We start from the raw sequence: 20332 nt of genomic DNA, 5'->3' as shown, positions 1-20332 counted from the left end.
CCATCCCTCGTCAGCAGGAATGAATGTTTCTGGGAAGACAGGGCCTCACTCTGTGGTGTGATGTGTTTGCTTTCTCCGAGGAACTAGCAGGCTGGAAACTTGGCTTTGGCTGGAGAGGACCCCTTAACCTTGCCTTGGCAGAAGGAAATAATAAAGTGACAGACTTCATTTATCTTTATGTTGTGCGCATGGCCTCGTGTGCTCTGTACGCCACCAGACCTAAATCGTGGTGTCGATTTGGCACTGTGAAGGAGTAGGCTGTAATTTTCAAGGTGGCTCCAGGTACAATAAAGTAAAAAACATTTTCTCTTAAATATGAGCATACACGTCATGTGTTTTCTGACCTTATTTCATCAGCAAGTGCAATTAATTTTGTTCTGCCCTTCCGTTTTGTTTTTGGGGAATGCTTCTTCTGTGACAGCACATGATGATGCTGCTGAAGGTGAGCTGGGGGAGCTGGAGCCCTTGGCAGCTGCAGGGTGATGCTGTGGGATGGGAGCATGGCAGGGCGGGCTGGGATTGCCTTACCTGGAGCAATGGGGTTGGCAACAGCTTAAACAGCCAGGATTACCTCCCAGCCTGCTCTGGAGGGAGGCTCCTGCCCTGTGTTAGTGAAAATCACAGTGTTCTCCACTCATATGGCCCTGCAGACTCTGCTTATGCCTTCATGTGTGGTGTGTTCGTTTGCACACCCATCGATCCTTGTACTTCATCCTGTGCTGCTGCTGCTCCTGCAGCATTTTCCCATCCATTTCTCTTCCCTGCCTGGTCCCTACAGCACGATCACCACGGCACTTTGTCTGCCCGGCTCCTCTCCCCTCCTGTCATTACCCACCCTTAATGACTGTCCCTTTTACACCCCTCAGTAAATCAGTTATCTCCCCCTCCGGATGGGTTTGTGTCCCCTCTGATCAGCTAATCAATTATATCCTGGCATGGTTGTGCAGTGCCCTTTTTGATGCTAAGCCACCAACTTCCCTTCACACTCCCCAAAGTTGCAGTTCCCAAAGTGGCACTGGCCTCACTCATCAATTTGAGATGTTAAAGCCTTTCTGCCCACTGGGTCCCTCTGATGATCTGCAGGAGCTTTCTGTGGCTCCCATTGGATTTAATCCCTCCCTGGAGAGCAGCAATCAATCCCAGTGTTTCTGCTGCCATGGGCTCAGGTTGTTTGGTTTGTTGCTTAAGGATTTTTGTAGCTGAAAATGTATCTCTCAACTGTTTTCAGATTTTGTTGTGCTGGAAGTGCTTGGTGTCTGGTGTTGTGCCAAATAGGTGGAAAGGTTCTTTGTTTAAACTCTTTGCTATGAAACGGTGTGATGAAGGATGTATTTGCTGCATAGGACCAGAGGACCAAGGGCCTTTCTATTATATCTGCTCTAGAGGATTTCCTGGGAAGTGTTCAGCCTCCATTTCTGTCTGCAAGGAAATCCTCTTATCTGGGCAGAGCAATAAATAGTGCTGCCTCCTGTAATAGAAACAGAAAAACATATTCTTCATGTGGCTGTTTTTAAAAATGTGGGGTTTAAAATATATTGGGTGGAATGATTCCGCTGTAATAAATCCCCATAATAGTGAACTATGTATGCATTTACCTAGCTGCACAGAGGCAGGGAGAGGGTGTGTTAAAAGACAGTTTAGTTTGTATTTAGTAATGACAAGAACAGTTATTAATCCTACAGGTTTACAAACCTAATCCCCAGTGTCTGATTGTAGCCCTCATGTCTACTGGAATTGGTTGGAGAGACATTAAAAGGCTGTAAAGGGAGGGCTTTGGGGGGAGTTTATTTTTAAACTTTTAGGGAGGTGGCTGTATGATTGATGGTTTTAGGTAGTATGAATGTAGCTGATTCAGTACCTTGATGGAAAGCTCTAGAAGTGCCCATCCTCCTCCACTTGCTACAGAGATGTTGGGCGAGGATGGAAAAGAGCTGGTCTTTGCTCTAAGCTCTTCGTGGTGATCCTTTCGTTGAACAACTGGATTTGGAGGGAAGGGGAGGAGTGTTGTTTTTAATGCCCAACCTATTTTTTGCCTGTGCCCTCCAGTAAAGTGGTTGTTTTTCTTGACAGAAGAAATCCGTGATGTCTCAGAGCTGTGCCACGTGATGCTACTGCTTTTAAATAAGCTCTTAAGAGGCTGGACCAGATGTTGGCCACATCTGTGTTTTTATTTCGTCGAACATTTCATTTCAACCTTTTATTAAAAGAGAAAATGATAATTTAGAAATCAATTTGAAAAGTTTAGCAGCTGGGAAGATCTTTCTGGTACATAAAAAAGCAATGGGTTTGCTTTCCATGCCCTGCAGTGAACCGTGTAGCATCAAGCAGACAGATATTTGTGGCTGGTAGGGTCTACTCCTGTTGGAAATGATTGCCACGGAAATGTTCATGCCAAAATGGATGTGTTTTATTTTGAATTGGCATTCTGTAATGAAACATGTTTTTTTTTTCTCAGTGAAAGCATTAAATTCGGAATTTGAAGGCACCTTCACTTCTGAAAAACCCATTTAATGAATGCCTATTGCCATGGCAGGAAAAAGGAAGATTTGCAGGCAGAGGGATATCCTGCAATTACTCCCTCCACTGCTGTTATGGGGGTCTAAGATACGCTTATTACGTGTAACTTGCTTCTGGATTCTTCTCTGCAATTTAACAGTTGGAGAATGAGTTTTCTGTCCCTGTTGCTAATTGATCCAATGAGAAAAACTGGCACCTAATTCAGTAACAAGTTATATTTAAAATGACAAGTAAAATTGTTCATGGTGCCTGAAATTGCATCATTTTCAGTCTGGCATGTTAAGGCTGTATAAGAGAACAGGCACCTACTGTACTGTGACATATTAAATTTTAAACCTCTGATCCAAAAATATAGTGGGGTATAGGAGGAGCAAGGTGTATAATGATGAAAAGCAGTGGCAGCTTGATTTCAGTGGGATACTTTTATTATTTTTAAGATGCTTTGGCGGTTTTTACTACCATAAATATTGTGATCAATTTTATATAAAGTTGAACAGTAGGTATGTTCATCACCACTTCCAAGTTTTGGTTTCCCAGCCTATGATTTTAAGAACTTACTAGTGATTTTCAAGGTTGACTCAGTTTTATTCTGTCCATAATTCCAAGCCTGTGTTGACAGTGGACACTTTAGTTTATCTGGTACAATGAACAGTGAAGAAAAAGAAATCCTTTATTCATGCAGGTAAACCAAATTGAAAATTTGGGGGCTTTCTCCCCAAAACACCCTTGAGGAAACAAGGGGTAGACAATGCAATGAAGGTGGAGGCCATCCCTCCTTCTGTCCTACAGTTTGGTGATTAAAGTGCTACCCAGCCTATGGGAGACTCAGTTCAATTTCCATTTTTGTATGAACTGCTTCCAGCCTAGGAACCAGGTTATCCTGGTTGGGACTTCCCTTGCACTCTGCTGTTGAGCTGTTTTATTTTATATGATGGAACATTTCTTGGACCCAGGTGGACCATCTCCTGGGAGGGTGTCTCAGACAGTGGACTCAGTATTTACTCATTTCCTTGGTGAAAATTCAGCCATTTTGCTCACTGGAAGTTTCTGTCTCGGTTCCAGCAGGAGAGATGTACAGTACTCTCTTTCAGAATACCCTGCGCTCCCTTGGGTGATTCCCCTCCACACTTTAAATGATTATGCTGTGCTAAAAAAAATTCAGTCAGTTGTATTAAAAAGGCAGCAAACCACAGGGATGTATTTTGTCACCTTGCTTTTCCTCCCCATCCTCAAGCCAGGGGGTGCTGGGCCATGTCCTGGGGGTGCATCCCTGCCTGCCTGGCTGGTAGCAGAGTGCCTGCGTGAGAAGCTGCTGGCACTGGTGCAGAAAGTTCTGCTCTTACTGCACTGTGCAGAGATCAGACCAGAAGAAAAGCATATGTACTGATCAATTATGGAGTTATTATAAAATCTTCTGCACTTCTAAAGTATTTTGGGGAAAAAGGGTTGTAAAGTAAATCTGGTGCCTGGGACTAGTGTGTGATTAATTTTTAAATATAACGGCAGGGAGAAATGTTCTTTAAAGTCTTTTTGGTGCTAAAGTCTTTAGCACCAGATTATCTGAACTGGTAAACTTGTTATTATTTCTATAAGACAATCTCAGGAAAAAAAACCCTTAATGTTATGGAGGGCTGGAGCACCTCTGCTGTGAGGAGGGGCTGTGAAAACTGAAATTGTTGAGCCTGGAGAAGAGAAGGCTTCAGGGTGATCAACCTCCAGCCTTTCAGTACCTTAAGGAGCTACAAAAGAGGTGGAGAGGGACCTTTTACAAGGGCATGGAGTGACTGGGCAAAGGGAAATGGTTTCAAGCTGATAGAAGTTTTAGATTGGATATTGAAAAGAAATCTTTTACTATGAAGATGGTGAGACACTGGAATATGTTGTCTGGAGAAACTGGACGTCCCATGCCTGGAAGTGTCCAGGGCCAGGCTTGATGGAGCAACCTTGTCTGGTGGAAGGTGTCCCTGCCCATGGCTGGAAGCTGGAACAGGGCAATCTTTAAGGTCTCTTCCAACTCAAACCACTCTGTGATTCTGTGCTGTTCCTTGTGATGGGACATTTTGTGGGGGGCTAAAATCCATTTTGGTTGTGGCTTGGGTAGAAAGCATAAAACTTTCTGTTGATTGTTTCAGGTGGATTTTGAAAAGACCTGAGTCCTCAGTGAGTGCTCAGTGGCTGATCCCAGGGAGTGTCTGTTGAGCAGCCATAGCCTTTGCACCACCTCAGCAAACTCAGACTTCATTCCTAACCTGGCTTTTTGTTGGATTCCCAGTCTTGTCATTTCACATACTTCAGGCAACTGGCTTAAACCCCTGACTTTTGTCAAGCAGATAATTTTTTTATCTTCTGGGAGTGCTCTTCACTGCAAGCTTTGCTTGACTTGACCATTTGGTTGCCTTGACCTGTCACTGGATCCTGGAGCTGCTGCTGGCACCACTCTCTGCTGGTCCAGTGCTGTGCAGGAGCACCAGGCTGGGGAATCAATCCATTCAAAGATCTTGGTTTGTGGGGAGACACATCCCTAGTACTGGGGAGTGGGAACTGTGAATATGCCAAGCTGTTCTGCACCACTTTGGTTTTAATTTGTTATTGCAGATTGTTGAAATGTAATTTGTTTATATTTTTCTGCAAGTGAACTGGTGAGGTCACTTCTTGTTTGATCTTTATTAGATGTAATGGAGATGACCAAGAAGGTTGCTTCATTCCCCAGCATAAGGCTTTGTTAAATAATTTGTTTTCTTCTCTACCTGGACTACATTAATAGTGTATTGCTATAGTTCTTTAATGTGATGTGGAAAATCAGGTTTTGCAGCTGTATGCTGTTCCAGTCACAAATTAAGCCTCAGTTCTGTGCTGTTACGCTTTTCAATGGATGGAATATTTGAAAATTTGTTTTCAGAAGTCTTAACAACTTACCAAACTAGCAAAATTATAGTGAAATTGTAATTATGGAAAGTCAAGAAGAAAGCCATGGTGTAACTGTCAGCAGTGGTCTGTGCTGCTTCCCTGAAAATAGAAAATATTTTCTAAGTCATAATTTAGAGACAAATTACTGACCTATATGCTCTGACAGAGAAGTTTTTGTTATGATGAAAGAAAAGTTGTCATCTTTTTGAAATGGTTTCACCAGTTTCCTGCTGAACATTTGTGTCTGTAAATTAAAATGGGTGAAAAAAAATGTGACTGGAAGTCTCTGGCAGATTTTTAGTACTGATGAAGACTGTGCTGGTTGCTGAGTTTTAAATTAATCCAATGTGATGAATTTGTGTGCGTGAAGTTCTGTATTGAAAATACTCAGCAACACATTAAACCTCCTGGATGAAGGCAGAAGGTTGCAAATCTCTGAAGGACAGTCCTGAAGTGTTACATTACTGCAGAACTTAAGTTGCAATAGACTTTGGACAAACATATAGGCTGATTAAAATGTGTTCTTTTCTGTAGGTGAGAATACAGGAGATGGTGAATTAGATCTGAGTGGAATCGATGACAGTGAAATAGATCGGGTAAGGTGCCCTGTTGTCCTGGGTGTCTTTTGTCCTGGTTGCCTGGATGTCTGAGAGAGACAAGATGGTTCTTACCTGGTTTATCCTCTCTTTTCAACTGCCTCTTCTCTCCAATCTGTAGAGAGGTTTGAGCAATTTCAGTGATCTGAAATCTAATGTTCATGCAAACCTGTGAATTTGGTGTTCCATGCCCAAGTTATATATATTTATGAGGCTGCTGCTTGCTTTTAACATGCTGGAATAATTATGTTTTAGAATGTCTTTTATTCCAAAGGAGAACTTTAAAAAGTTTGGTGGAGCTCTACATTCATTATTTAATTAAGACAGATTCAACATAGGAGGCTGCCATGGAAACCAAACTGTAAAACCAGCATGTGTGGCTCCTATGTACTTCCAAAGATTTCTGTGATGTTTTCTGGATTCATTTTTATTTGTGTGGCAGCAAAAAGTAACATATATAGTGACATGTATTTAACATATAGACTCAGTGGGACAGATGCATGGCTGTGGAAAAGGGCTTGTTGGAGGCCACACAACTGGTCAGTGCCTGGACACGTGGCAGTCCAGCTCTCTGAGCCTGATGCCCTCTCTAGCTGGTTTACAGTGTCATTTGAACAGATAATGCCAGTGCTGAAAATTTATTTTGGGGTGCAGAATCACTGAGACTGATGAGGTTGCAGAGGAATTACTGCTCTCCAAAGCATACCTGTGAGCTGGGATTTGCTAGGCTGGGCATTAGGGTCTCACGATCTGAGCAGACATTGAATGGAGGGAGCAGGAAGGCTGCTTTCACCATCCTTCTCACCATAGCCAGTCCATAATTTAAACAATCACAGGGGAGGAACACATCTTCTGCTCTTCCTAGGCTATATGATGAAGTCATAACTCTGCTTTTATGACTTTATGTTCATTTCTGTGGCAATAGACTGTAATATTGGAAGCCCACAATTATGAAATCTCTGAAAGCCTAAGAGGGATGAATAACTGAGCTAGGATAAAGTGGATTTTACTGTTATGGCCCACTTTTAATAGAAGCAGATGAAAGAGTAAAAATATTGGTCTGATAAACCAGGGCCTGCACAGCCATTTGCTTGCATGCTTAGCCCTTGGAGGAAGGACTCTTCCCTGCATTAGTTTCATTTGACTGGAATTACTTTTCTTATGAAATCCTAGATGTACATCTTACTATGGAGAAAATCTTCAATGTTCAGATCCAAAAGATGGAGAAACCTCTGATTGCTTTTCTTGCACTTAAACATAGTTTTACAAGTCTCAGGCACTGCTTAAAATTAAAGTGTCTTGTTCATGATGGATGACCTAATTTGTCTTCTCCATTCTGCTGTTCTTCACTCCCAAACAGCATTGTCTGTAGAGAACTTTTGTTTCATTGATAATTGTGCTAAATACTGGGCTTCATTTTACATTTAGGTCATCTACAATTAAGTAATTGCTACCTGTCCATTTATTTCTGTGATTCATCTGGATAGTCCTAGATGTATTTTACAGCTCCATTCCCACTAAAGATATTACAGAGATTAGGTAGAGTTAACTGCAAAATGTCTACATGTGGTTACTGAGCCCAGCTGTCTGAAATCTAGAGGACTAAAGCTCCAGCAATCTGAGCTGGTTTCTTTCACACAGATGTGGCCATTGAACTAATAATCTCAGTAACTGTGTAAAGCTTCACAGAAACCTACCCAGAAAACACATGTTTTTTGTTTTGGTCACATAGGGCAATGGTTCCTATCCTGTTTTGAATTACAGACCACCATCAACACACAGAATTACTTGCAGACAACCACATTGTCATGATAGCCTCTTGTATCATATGAAAAAAGATCATAAACCCAGGATAATTTTTTTTTAATTAATAGACCATGTATAATGAGTCCTAGATGGTTTTTGGTCACTTCATCATAGTTTGGAAACCAAGCACTGTTTTTTGAAAACAGGTTGTTGCTTGTGCCAGCTTCAGATGTTGCTAGAAATGCTCTCTGATTGTCTTATATCACTCATGTTTTCTTTTAATGTATTTTTAAAAATGGGATATGGATTGACCTTGCCAGTGGTTTTTCAGTTCAGTTTTGCTCTGTGGTTTTCAATTTGATTTCTGAATGTAGATAAATTTGTTTTCTCTTTTAGTATATACTTAATGAAGCTGAAGCTCAGATAAAAGCAGAGCTGTGGATGAAAGAGAATGCAGATTATTTGAAGGAGCAAAAAGGTAAGTATGTAGGACTGAAATTTGCCTTTTGGCTGGTGTTGCTGAAATACATAGTCTTGTGTAATCTTCATGTTGGTTACCCTTTTGTCATCTTTCAGAAAAAGAAGCAAGAATAGCAAAAGAGAAGGAGCTTGGGATTTATAAGGAACACAAGGTATTAAATTGTGTGTTAACTGTGTCTGTTGAAAAATGTTCTGGAAATTTATTTTATCTGCTGGTCAGCTCTCTGTAGATGTATGGGCATAATGGTACAGGTCACCACTAAAGGAGCAAAAGCTCCTGTACATCTAGCTGTTACTGAATTGCAAGGCTGTATTTTTTTTTTAGGTGGTGAGTAAAACACTTTCTTGCCCAAACTTTTATTTTAAATTGCTATTATGAGAAAATTCTGTGCATGTCAAAGTGAGAGCTGGCTCTTTGCATTTATGATTGCTGTTCTAATTGCTTGCTTATTAAAATACAGGTTTTAAGACATGTCTGATTTTTTTTTTTTTTTTTTTTTAACGTGTGCATGGGGAATTTGTTTGTACTTGCCATAACTTCAGTGGCTTTCTTTGCTCTTACAATAATGATTTCTTTATGGAGAACTGAACAGATCCTTGTTACAGTCACTTGAAGGGGTATTTTGTTCTACCTTTCATAAAGAATGCAACGGTTATGTTAACAAATGGCATGTCCTGTCTCCATGTTTAGCAGTTTAAAGCAGCTTAATTGGCTGTATATTCACGATTTACAGCATTAGTATTTTGTGTAATTGAGCAAGTGACAAGTCAAATCTTCCACATGCAACTAAAACCCATGTTAGTTTTTAGTGTGTATATCCTCTATCTTTTTTTCCGACTAATGTGAAAGGCAGCGTTTCCTGCTTCCCCTAGGTATTTCAACAATAAAAACAAAACCAGACAATGAAACACTGTTTTATACTTCAGAGTTTCTCATTCATCCTGCATTTATGCAAACGTGGCAGTCTACCAGCAATTTTCAAAATTGTATAACTCGTTGGCACTGCCCCGTAGCCCAAACACCCCCTTTTTTGTTCGGACAACACAGGAGTTTTTCTCTAACCTTTTATTGTTTCTGACAGCTCGAGTAGAACTTGATTAATATGGTGCTTTCCAATTTCAAGGTAGCACTTGACCCATGTAGGTAAACAGAGGGGCTATTATCCATTAAAAAATAAATCTCCCGCAGAGCTTGGTGTTAAAAGCTTCCTTTGAATAGGAAAATGCCAAATGAGAAACAGAGATTCTGGGTTGTGGTTTTTTTTCGTACCCACCCAGGCATGGGACATGGCTGGAAATGTTCTCCAGTGTTGTTCCTGGTTGCCTGGCTCTGCCCAGCATCAGCCAGGCTCCCAGCCTGTGCCTGGGAGAGGCAGCTGCAGGTGACAGTGCTCCCAAGTCTGCAGCCTCCTGCTCCCTGTCCCTTGGTGCTGGTGCCAGCCCGTGCTTGGGAAGCTGCTGCTGCTTGTGCTCTTGGCCTTTTCAGTGTGGAGGAGGAGCTGGGTAGAGCCTTTCCCACACTGTGTTCAGATTTGGTATGAAACACAGTTGGAGTTCTGATAGGGAGTTCTCAGTGCTTTGGGGAGTCATGTCCTAGCTTCACTCTCGCTTTAAAGGCAGTTTTAACAGGGGAGATGCTTTATTTCCATGCTGGGTGATAAAGCTTTGAGGTCCCTATTCCTGTAACAGGAGTTCCCTCCCCCTTTTTTTTCATAAGTGAAAAATGACCCATCCTTCTCTCTCTCTATTAAGTAAAGAATTTCTAATAAACTCTGGGCATTTGGCAAAAAAGCAAACAAACATCTCTTGGAGAAAAGAGACCCTTTGATCCCATTGAGTGGCAGGAGATGGAGCACTGGCTTAGCCTGGGCACATCACCTGCATCCCCCACATCAGCAGCACCTGAGCCAGGACTGCTGCACTCCAGCTTGCCCCTCTGCTTCATGGAAACTTTGTTTATATCTACATCACTAATTTTATATTTTAATTAAGCCAAAGAAATCTGCAAAGAAGCGGGAGCCAATTCAAGCCAGCACAGCAGGAGAGGCAATTGAAAAGATGTTAGAACAGAAGAAAATCTCGAGTAAAATTAATTATAATGTGCTAAGGGACCTGAACAGCAAAGGAAGTAACACACCAAAGAAAGAGGATGACAGCACTGATGACAGCACCAACACCAAGAAGCTGTCAAGAAGAAAATCTATTGCCAGTAGGAATATAGCCAACCCTGTAAACAGTGTGGGAAAAAGGTACTGCAATTGTTCATTTATATCTCTGTCTGTGAGACTGTCTATGTATCTTTCTGAGCCAGACAATGTAGGGACTGAAGCATTTGTTTGAGGCTAAAATAATGTCAGGACTCTGTTTTTATTTATTTTGCCTGCACTGTCATGGCGACACCTTATTTACAGTTCACGTTTCAGAGGTCTGCTTTGGTGTGAGTTAATCATCCTGAAGCAAAAAGACCCACAAAATTAATGGAGATTCATAAATGTGGATCTATCAGCCAGGGACACCTTTTCTTCATAAAATCCCGACATTTGTTGTCCTTCCTTTAAGTTGTCTGTATGAGCTGACATGACACTAAATGTTCAAAAGCTTTGCCTTCTTGCTTGATTTGAAAACTATAGTTCCCATCTGTTTTGACAGCTAGCTGCTTTGATTAGCTTTAATTTTAGTTTTATTCCAAACTTTCGTTGTTAATTGATGACACAAATACAAAGCTTTACAGTAAATATGCTTGTCGGTTTTCTGGTCTGCATTTGAAAATGTTTTATAGTGTGGTGAAAGCTCCTGTTTTAATGAGAGAAATACTCAACTTGCTGGGCAGATTTGTAGTGTGCTGTAAAATGTATAAGGAGATTGGTGTGTCCAATCTGCAGCATTCAACTGTTTTATCTGTCTTTGGTTTATGAAGCCACATTGGATCATCATTTGAATCATTTTGATGTAAAGTAATTTCTTACTTACATGTTATTTATTTATTGCCTATTTATTTACTGCCAGAATTATAGACCTAATGCCACAAGGAAATCTTGGTATTTGATTTTGAAATATTAAATGATGTCTGCACTGTTCAGATTTAGGCATGTGTTGAAACATGTAAGGGACCTGGGAGGGCAAGAGGGCAGCCACCTACAAGGTGTGAGAAAACATCTGTTGGTGAAAGAACAGGATACATGGGATACCTGAAAACTGGGAATGCTGGGAAGGACAGTAAGTGCAAATTGCTCAGAAGCTGAGGAACATAAGGATGGCAAAACCTAAAAACTTATTTTAACGTCATTTGACAGCGAGGCCAGGGGCGTGGGCTTCAGTTTGGGCTGAGAAGCCAAATGCTAAAGTCACTGCTCCCACTGTCACCAGATACAGGTTTTTACAGTGTATCAGACTTTCTTCTTTATTCTGTATTTTTGGCTTCATCCTCATTCAACTCCTTGTTCTCAGTGTCAAAAGCTTTGCTTTCCAGCTGTTGACTCACTGGGGATTTTAGGCTCCCCTGTAAGTTGCACATAAGTTTCCCACTGGTAAAGGATGGTGAATATGCATTGGGGATTAACTTAACAGCATTTATCTTATGCTTTAGTTGTAGTTAACAGGTATTAAAGAGTGATATTTCTGGTATTTCCAGTAAAGTAGGACCAATTCAGTTGTCTGAAGTGCAGTGCTGGGTGGTAAGTAGGGGCTGGGCACAATCCTGGTTGCATTTCAGAGCTCAGCAGTGACATCCAAGCTCAAACCCTTCACCACATCCCAGCCTTGTCACTTCTGAGGTTTGCAGAAATGTTGGGCCCTTGGAACTCCTGATGAAGTCAGCATGTAAAACTCTTAACAGATATTAAACTCTTTGGAAAATCATGCCATAAATATTTAATTTAACAGTGGTGCAACTTGAAAAGGTTTCTAAATAAATATAAATCAGTATTTTCCAAAAGCAGCTAATAAAACATATTTATTTTTCCTCTCAAGAGCTTAAAGTACATCCTTAAGATGCATAACAGAGTTTCCTGATGATGATTAGCAGATCTTGGATACAATGAATTTTGCAGCAGAACACTTCAGAGGAAGTTGAGGATACATGCAGATAAGTGAGCTAAGAAGATTTTGCACTCCTGAAGTAGGCAGTGCTCTTGCTTAAATATTATCAAGGACTTGACAAACATTAGTTGGGCTTTTTTTTTTTCCCCTTATAATTATAAGATTTATGACATACTTTTGATTTTTTAAAATGCCATGCCTTTTAAATGACATGCATAAATTTCTGTGTTCTGCATTGTTCTTATATGCCTTGCATTCAATGCCTTTGTTCAGTATTGTTCCTCTGAGAGGTGAATGGCTAAATACTTTCCCAGGGATACAAAAATCATGATAATTTATATGCAATTAATAATAATAAAACTCCTGAACGTTGCTCATTAGAAAATGAATGAAGCATATAATGTGTCTTTTTCCAGGAGGCATTTGCAGAAATGGGATCATAGTTTGGGTTGGAAGGGACCTTAAAAATAATCTATTGTTTTGGTTTGTAGTGATTTATAGGCCTGAATATTTATCTTTATGTATTTTAAATATTTAGTAAGCTGCATCTGACTCCAGTAGCACCATGAATAACCAGGCTTTGATCCAGTTCTTTAGCTGGCTGGAGTTGTAGTCAGATTTCAAGGAGCTATTTCTTTAGTTCTGATCCCAATTCGGAGGTGCCAGTACAGGGAGTACCAAGTTACAGGATGGGAAACGAGTATCCATTCTTGGTGATTAAAGCAGTGCTCCTCTAATGGTATAAAAATGGAAATTTTTTAATATATATAGATAAATATCTTTCTTGATTTCCTTTTGCAAGTCATTTTACTTACCACACCAGATTTAGACAGATGATGTAGCCAAGTTTGTCATGTGTCTTAAAGTCGTCTTCGTATACAGTCTGAAGCACTCTGGAAATAGGAAATTGATCTTCATTTCCATCTTTCTAATTGCCTTTTGCTCTAAAATAGTCTGTGCTGTTATTTCCATACAGAGGACTTTAGATTATCACTAAAAAAATGGTTACCCCAACCAGACAGGGTGCAATCTCTGGGTGTTTTTTCTTTTTTTAATATCACATGAAGTAGCAGTAACAGCATTAATCAATTAAAATACAGAGAAGCTTTTGTTTCCTGATGTGTTAATGATAGGCAAATTTTACAGTCTTGTAAAAAATTGTTGATTTGGAAGAAATTTATAAAGAGCTGAAATGCTAGACAGGTCCCAGGAGTACGCTTAAACTGGATAGTCTTTCAGTTGGTGGCCCTTTTATTAGAACTTTGTTGATACTATAATTACTTAATGATTACTTGGATTTCAAGGAAAATATAGTTTTATCTACATCTTATTTTATAAAAAAATCCTAATTTTGGAATCTCAGAAATGTTTGGTAATTTCTGGAGTTTTGTGAGGAAGTTACTTTCAAAGAATTCTTCCAAAGATCATGCAGGTTTCTTTTTGTTAGGTGGGTAGATATTATGTACATCAGTATTTTCAGAGGCAAACTGATGTTTTAAACAGCTTTCTTCAGTGTGAACTTCTTGAGCCTTAGAAAAAGCTGTGCTTTCCTCAGACACATCTTCCAGAATTATACTGGGGGCTAACTTATCTGTCAGGATGGTAGAAGACTAGTAATGACAATATAAGTAATTTTAGGCAACTTTATGTTGTGTGAATGTATTTAATTCCATTTCTTATTGCATTTTTGTTCCAGTGAGTGTCACAACTGGTGCTTCATATGCAAAAGCCTTTTCATTCCTAGTGTGTTGAAGATGTGGCACAGTGATGCTACCATAATAGATGTTGCAAGTCTAATTTCAATTACCAGTTGCACAGTTTATCTTCACTAATGTCTTGTGTGCATATGAAACATAAGAATAATATGTTGAACTCCAATAAAAGAACAATTGCTGCTTCAAGCTGCTTAAAAGCTGAACTCCAGTTAGAGCTGTGCCGAGCACTGGAGCACTTCAAGTTCAATAAAGAGGGGTTTTAGGACTGGAAGTACTTGGTTAGAAGCTTAATAATTTATTTTATATTTACTTGAGCTGAATTTTACAACATTACATGTAAAGTGAAATGTGTTGTACCAAGAAAATGTGAGAACAAGAAAGCTTTCAAGTCACTACTTTTAAAAAATTTTAAGCCTATTTCTTGCTATGTGCTTGAAATTGGTAATGATATCAGAAAAGACAGGATCTATTATCAGGGGAGTAAATGTGTCAGGTTAATCTCCTGAAGAATTTGCCTTGGAAGAAATGAAGCAGGACTGTGAAGCACAGTGGAATCTCTTGTAATGAAACAAGGTTGTTCTGAATGGAACCATATGAATATATAATAGCAAACCAAATCATGCCTGCTATGAGTATGACAAAAACCCTTACTAGTCATCTCAGATCTGATTAGATTTGAAAATTCACCTCCAAATTCTCTCTATGGTCTCACCTGTATTTGCTGACTATCTGTATTGCCAGTACAGCTTGGTGCATGGCTCCACTTGTGCTTTAGAGGATTTGGGTATTGGGAATTTTGCCCTTTCAGTACCAGGGACTTGTTCTGCTGCTCAAGTTCCTGCTCTAGGATGCACATTTTCAGTTAGCATCTGCTCCAGCTGCATTTTTGTTAGCTTTTCAGTGGGTGTCAGAAGTCCAGAAAAATCCTCTTTATTAGGAACAACGTATGTGATGCTTTTCTGCAGCCTAGCATGCGACATCTGCTTTACCCTGATAAATGGCATGGTGCTTTCTTGTCTCTAATTGGAATCATATTTCCCTGGAGAGTAAAATATGGGCAAAAGCCTAATTTTGATGCTTTTGAGGAGCCTGGGGAAGCAATGAGAGGCCCTCAGCTGGCTCCCCCAGCTTCCACCCTTGTTTGCAGTTGTCCCTTTCTGGTGTCCAGGATGGAGTTATTGATCTGTAAGGCTGGGTGCTCCAAACTCAGCTGCAAGTCTGAATGTTGCCCAGAGAAGCTGTGGGTGGCCCCATCCCTGGAAATGTTCAAGGCCAGGTTGGATGGGGCTTTGAACAACCTGGTCTAGTGAAAGCTGTCCCTTGGGCTGGACCAGCTGACCTTGGACAGTCCCTTCCAAGCCAAACTATTCCGTGATTTTATGATAGAATCTATGATTCTATGAATGCTTATTCTGCATTGGCCATGGCTTCTCACTGATTTTTATAAAACCAAAGGAAACTTTTTTTCAATGTACGATAATTTCAGTTCTACATTATGAGACTGGTATTTGTGGAGGGGAGGAGCATCAGCTCATGTTTTCCAAATGACTGAGGCCAATCCAAACCAGTAAGAAACAAAGCTTAGTTTGAATAATCTAATGGATTCCTGAGCATCTTAAAACCTTTGTATTAGTTAAACCAGGTGATTATAAAAGAGCATTTTTGATTCAGTGTCAAGAAGAGAGTTTTGGTTCAGAGCCATCTTTGTTAAGAAAAATGACATTGCAGTAATAGTTTAAAATTTTGGGAATGAGTATCTTAAAAGTTCCTTGTCTGCAAGTGGTGTAGTGGATTCTGGGGGGCTGGTGGGTGTCTGCAGCCAGTCCTACAGGGTGACAATTGGTGATGAAGGAGAACTCCTGAAAAGGGACAGACTCCCATATTTGGTGAATATGAAGCTTTTGAGAGTCTTTTCTGTGCTGTCTTTGGTGGACATTCTCTCTACAGATGGGCACTTTCAGATGAGATCTTAATATGCTTTAATTTTCTGCCATGTATTTTTATTTTTCAGAATTTCCTCCAGCTCTTTGTCTAATATACTTTTGATATCCTGTTTTTTCTCTCTCTGCTTTGAATTCTGTTAGAGGGTTTGGAATAAATGTGTATTTACTCAAAGTGAGATACTAAATTTTATTTCTTTTCTTGTGCTATGTTAGGCCACCTTTTTATATGTGACTAGAGGGGTTACACTGATTTCCCACCTGGAATAAAATTCCCTACAGAAAATACTGGGAGTCCTTGCTGAGATGGTAGTTAGGAGTTTATTCTATAGCTTAGTTGTTATTTAGTATTATTTAATGTTTTGTATGGAAGCAGTCTCATGTTGGCTATAGGATTCAGGCTAGACTGTGATTCTTGGGTATATGTGGTGGGGGAGTGTGGAGTCAGCTTTTGGTTTGAATATTGTGTACATGGTGAATAAAATCTCTAACCACTTGGACATAACTCTTTTCTTATGTGATCTGCAATTTGAGAGTTTCTTTGGAGTATAATTTCATGTGTGTTTCTGCTTTGCTGTGGTATATAATCATTTAAATCAAAGGTTAATCAAAATGATTACTCATTTTGAACAGGAAAATGGTGACATTTGATAAGTACTCCTACCAGTGTTTTCCAATCTTGTAACTGTTAGAGGTACAAGTTTATACCAATTATGTTTAGTATTTTATTTACAAAAAGCTAAGCTACAAGGCTTCCAAGGTTCTGCCTTTTAAGTCATGCATCTCCTTATTAAAGTTATCTCTTCGGGGGAGAGCCTCCCGAATGACCTTGAAAGGAGCTGACACTTGGTTTGCTTGTTCACAGTTGATTTGAGGAGTGGATCTGCTGAAGCCTGTAGTGTTGTAACCTGGCTAATGCTGCGGGTTACTGCTGTTCCTGTGAGCTAAGCAGCCTTTTGTAATAGAGAGATAAAGCAGAGGCAGGAATGGGAGAGAAATGGATCTGACCCAACACGTTTTAAAAGGAGCGTGTGTGGTTTTAACATCTGAACGCTGAAATGTGATGACCAGCACTCTTTCCTCCTTCAGTAAGTGAGCACAGGGGAGGAAAAAGGCATTGTCTTCTGCATGGAATACCACTCTGAAGGACACAGGGTTAAGGAAATGTCACTGAGAGACTGGGAGGCAGGAACCAGCTTGGGGTCCAGGCAATGATGTAGCAGATTATTACCTTATCCTGAAATTCAGTTCTCTTGACACTGTTAGGACAGAAAGATGGGGAAAGAATAATATTTTCTTACAAAATAAAAATCCCCAAAACAAAACCAAAAAATGTCTCAGCAAAGCAACAGCCCCCCCCCCCCCCCCCCCCACCCCAGCTGTCCCTAAACCTGTCCTTACACAAGCTGTAAGGTGTTTGTCAGGAATTGATGTTTATTGTGATTACTAAGATTGTTTTATTATAAGATCAATACCCTGATACAATAGCATTTTTATTTCACATCTGTCAGGCTCAGTACCTCTCAAAATACAGCTGCATTAAATTCTTAAACATGTATGGGTAGTTTTTCACTGGCTGTGCTCTGCACCCCTGGGAAGGGAGTTCCCACCCAGCCTGGCATGGCTTGTGTCCCCATCCTGCTGCAGGAGCTGCTGCTGACAGTCATTCCCTGCTCATTGCAGCATCTCTAAACTTTCTGTTGTGTTTCTTAGGGCAAGGTTAGCAAAAAACTCATTCCTTCATCCCTTAGTTCTTTCCTTCCTTCTGTAGGAGGTGAATAATTTTCCCTTTCGTGCCTGTTCTGCCAGTGAGTCAAGAGAAACTAACTTAAAAGATTTTCTAGCCTGTTCTATTAGTAAAATGAGTATTCTTGTTAAAGATCTCAGTTTGAAGTTTATTAGTTTCTGAATACTGGAATAAAATGCCAGAATTTCAGTATGGCAATTAACCCACCTGTATCCTCACTCTGTAAAAGACAGTCGGAGAAAAAATAGCTTAGTGATAGGGGAAATAATGTAAAGAAGCCTCCTTGATGTGACCCATACCAATTTATTTAAGTTCAGTGATGCTGCAAATCATCCATCCCTAGTTGTACATCATTTATTAAGAGCCTTCAAATTTTATAGTACAGACTTTTAATGCTGTCAGAATGTGGTTTAGTGTAAGGATAAGGGAGCATTGTGTGCTGGGACTGCAGAGGAGTGTTCCTGAGCTGTCATTTGCTGGGAGTTATGAGAACCTTTGAGAAATACACATATATAAACCCTTCAGGATTGGGAGAGGACACATCTAGACTTGTGTGAGTGTTTCAGGAATAATAAGAATCTGCCAAATCCAGTGCTCTGTTCTATTTACCCCAAATTATTAGAATGCCTTCAATTTAAAACTAAAAAGGCATTGATCCGGCTCGACCTTGTGGCCCAGACCCAGGTCAAGTCTCCTTATTTTTACAACAGCCTTTTTGTTTGTTTAATATAAATTGGATATTTCTTTTCTGCCTCCCACTCAAGAAAGTTATCCCCGTGTTGGATTCCAGGGGAGGGTGGCTGGGCAGCACAAAAATGTGGAGGGGTTTTTGGTGACTGTCTGAAATAATTTCTTCTTGCATTTTAAAACCAAATAGGAGCAATTTCAGCCCAGAAGATAATTTTGTGTGACAGTTGGATTGTGAGTGCCTTGTTTATCTATGTTCTCATTTTCAGGTTGGTTATAAGAAAAGACTCTGCAAGCTTTTTTCTTCCAAATTACACTCAGTGGGTCTAATGGGAGACAATATAAATATGTATGTGCAGTCTCTTGAACTTCATAGCATGTTAGCAAAAATAGTTATATGTTGTGCAGGGATGAGGAGAGTGGGAAGAAACAAAAGCTGGAAGTGTTATGTGTCTTGTTATCAAACCCTGGAGGTGCATGTCCTGTGGCTGAGAGGGCTTCAGCACTGTGAAATGTTTGTTCTCAGTCTGTAGATTTTTCTGATTTCTTTTTTCTTTTTTTTTCCACAGCTAGAAAATGGTTGGTTTCTGAATTGATTTTTTTTTTTGGACCCCTTTTCCAGCAGGGTCTGCTTGTTGATCTTTACAGAGTGTGTCTGCTCATTTTTCCAGTTTAAACCACGGGAAGTGTATGTCTGATGTGTTTTAGATGTGTCAATGAAGTTGAATCTTCAGTGAGTATTTGCAAAATGTTGAAAGGAAAGGAGCCAACCAAACAAAAAGTTAACTTTCCCTGACTGCAATATGGCATACATTATTTTACCAAGACCAATACCAAGCTAGGGGAGCAGTCACACGAAGCTTCTTGTTTGTGTGCAGGCATTTCCAGATGGGATGGCTGGCAGCCATTCTGTGGTTAGGAGTGCAGTTCTTTCACCATGGCAGGGCAAAGGGTTGGAAAGTTGCAGCACTTTGTTACAAAACTTGAAATACTGTTTGCTCACGTAATATTTAACATCATCCACATAATTAGTTTGAAATCAGCCAGTGTGCTGTAGCTCAGTCATTTATGTAAGTGCTGTTCCATTACCCAGTGATGCTGCTGGTGCACTTGCTGAGTTCAATTTTACCTTGCTGCAGTTGTTGCTAAATATAGCTTGAAACATTCTGAAATAACTTCTATATGTGTTCTTGGAAGATATATGCAGCAAATTTAACTTTTTCTTCTGTTGCTGGATTTGCAGTTTATTGTGAGTCAGAAATCTCTGCCCAGCATTTTCCACTTCCTCCAGTGCTGCAAGACCATGGATTAAACAAACCCATTGCTGTGTTTAGGATATTCAGAACCGAGGACACTTCCTGACCTGCTCTAGAGCAGTTCATCTCCTGTTCTCTCATACAGGCCCTTTCCTTGTGACCTACAAAGTATGATGGAGGCAAACCACCAACTTTTATATATATATTTTGCTCTCCCCCAAAGTTTTGCCTATGAACAGAACACTTGTGCTGCCACAGAGTAGAGTACAGCATGTGTGGACCTCAGGACCTGCTGTCTATCTGCAGTAGAGAACCTCTGGCCCTGAGCACTCTTCCCAGGCATTGCTTGGCTCAACAGCTGTCAAAACCCAGACAATTTAAAGGATACAGCAAGGCTGTAACAGCCCACAGTGTGACATGGTGCCATAGATTTTAAATCTTTATTTATACTCAGAGCTGAGTGTAATCTTCCTGCTGAATTGGAGCACTGGAAGATGTTGGACATTGAGAGCACTCTCAGGCCACATGCAGAATAGAAGTGTCAGATATATATTCAATAGTCTGTCACCTCTTTATTCTGAATTGGTTTTAGATGTGATACTTATGTGAAAGAAATATATACTGTTTCAACATAGTGTTCTTTTAAGAAGTTATCAACATATTTAATCTGAGTGGTTTGAGATACTTAATCTGAAGTATGAAG

General features: G+C 40.1%; 1 protein-coding gene across 2 annotated transcripts in view; it reads left to right on the top strand.

Moving 5' to 3' along the window:
• BRF1 (BRF1 general transcription factor IIIB subunit) overlaps positions 1-20332 on the top strand; it is a 171795-nt gene that overhangs the window by 117828 nt on the left and 33635 nt on the right. For both annotated transcript variants that reach the window (XM_023927411.2, XM_023927410.2), the window contains exons 12-15: positions 5959-6020; positions 8163-8244; positions 8343-8398; positions 10239-10495. In XM_023927411.2, the coding sequence (XP_023783179.2) occupies positions 5959-6020; positions 8163-8244; positions 8343-8398; positions 10239-10495 (457 nt within the window). The remainder of the gene's footprint in view (positions 1-5958; positions 6021-8162; positions 8245-8342; positions 8399-10238; positions 10496-20332) is intronic.

The sequence above is a fragment of the Cyanistes caeruleus genome, chromosome 6 (genome assembly GCF_971803275.1).
Source record: "Cyanistes caeruleus chromosome 6, bCyaCae1.hap1.1, whole genome shotgun sequence".
NCBI classification, from domain to species: Eukaryota; Metazoa; Chordata; class Aves; order Passeriformes; family Paridae; genus Cyanistes; species Cyanistes caeruleus.
Note: the sequence above shows the minus strand (reverse complement) of the source record. Positions and strands in the feature narration are given on the sequence as shown.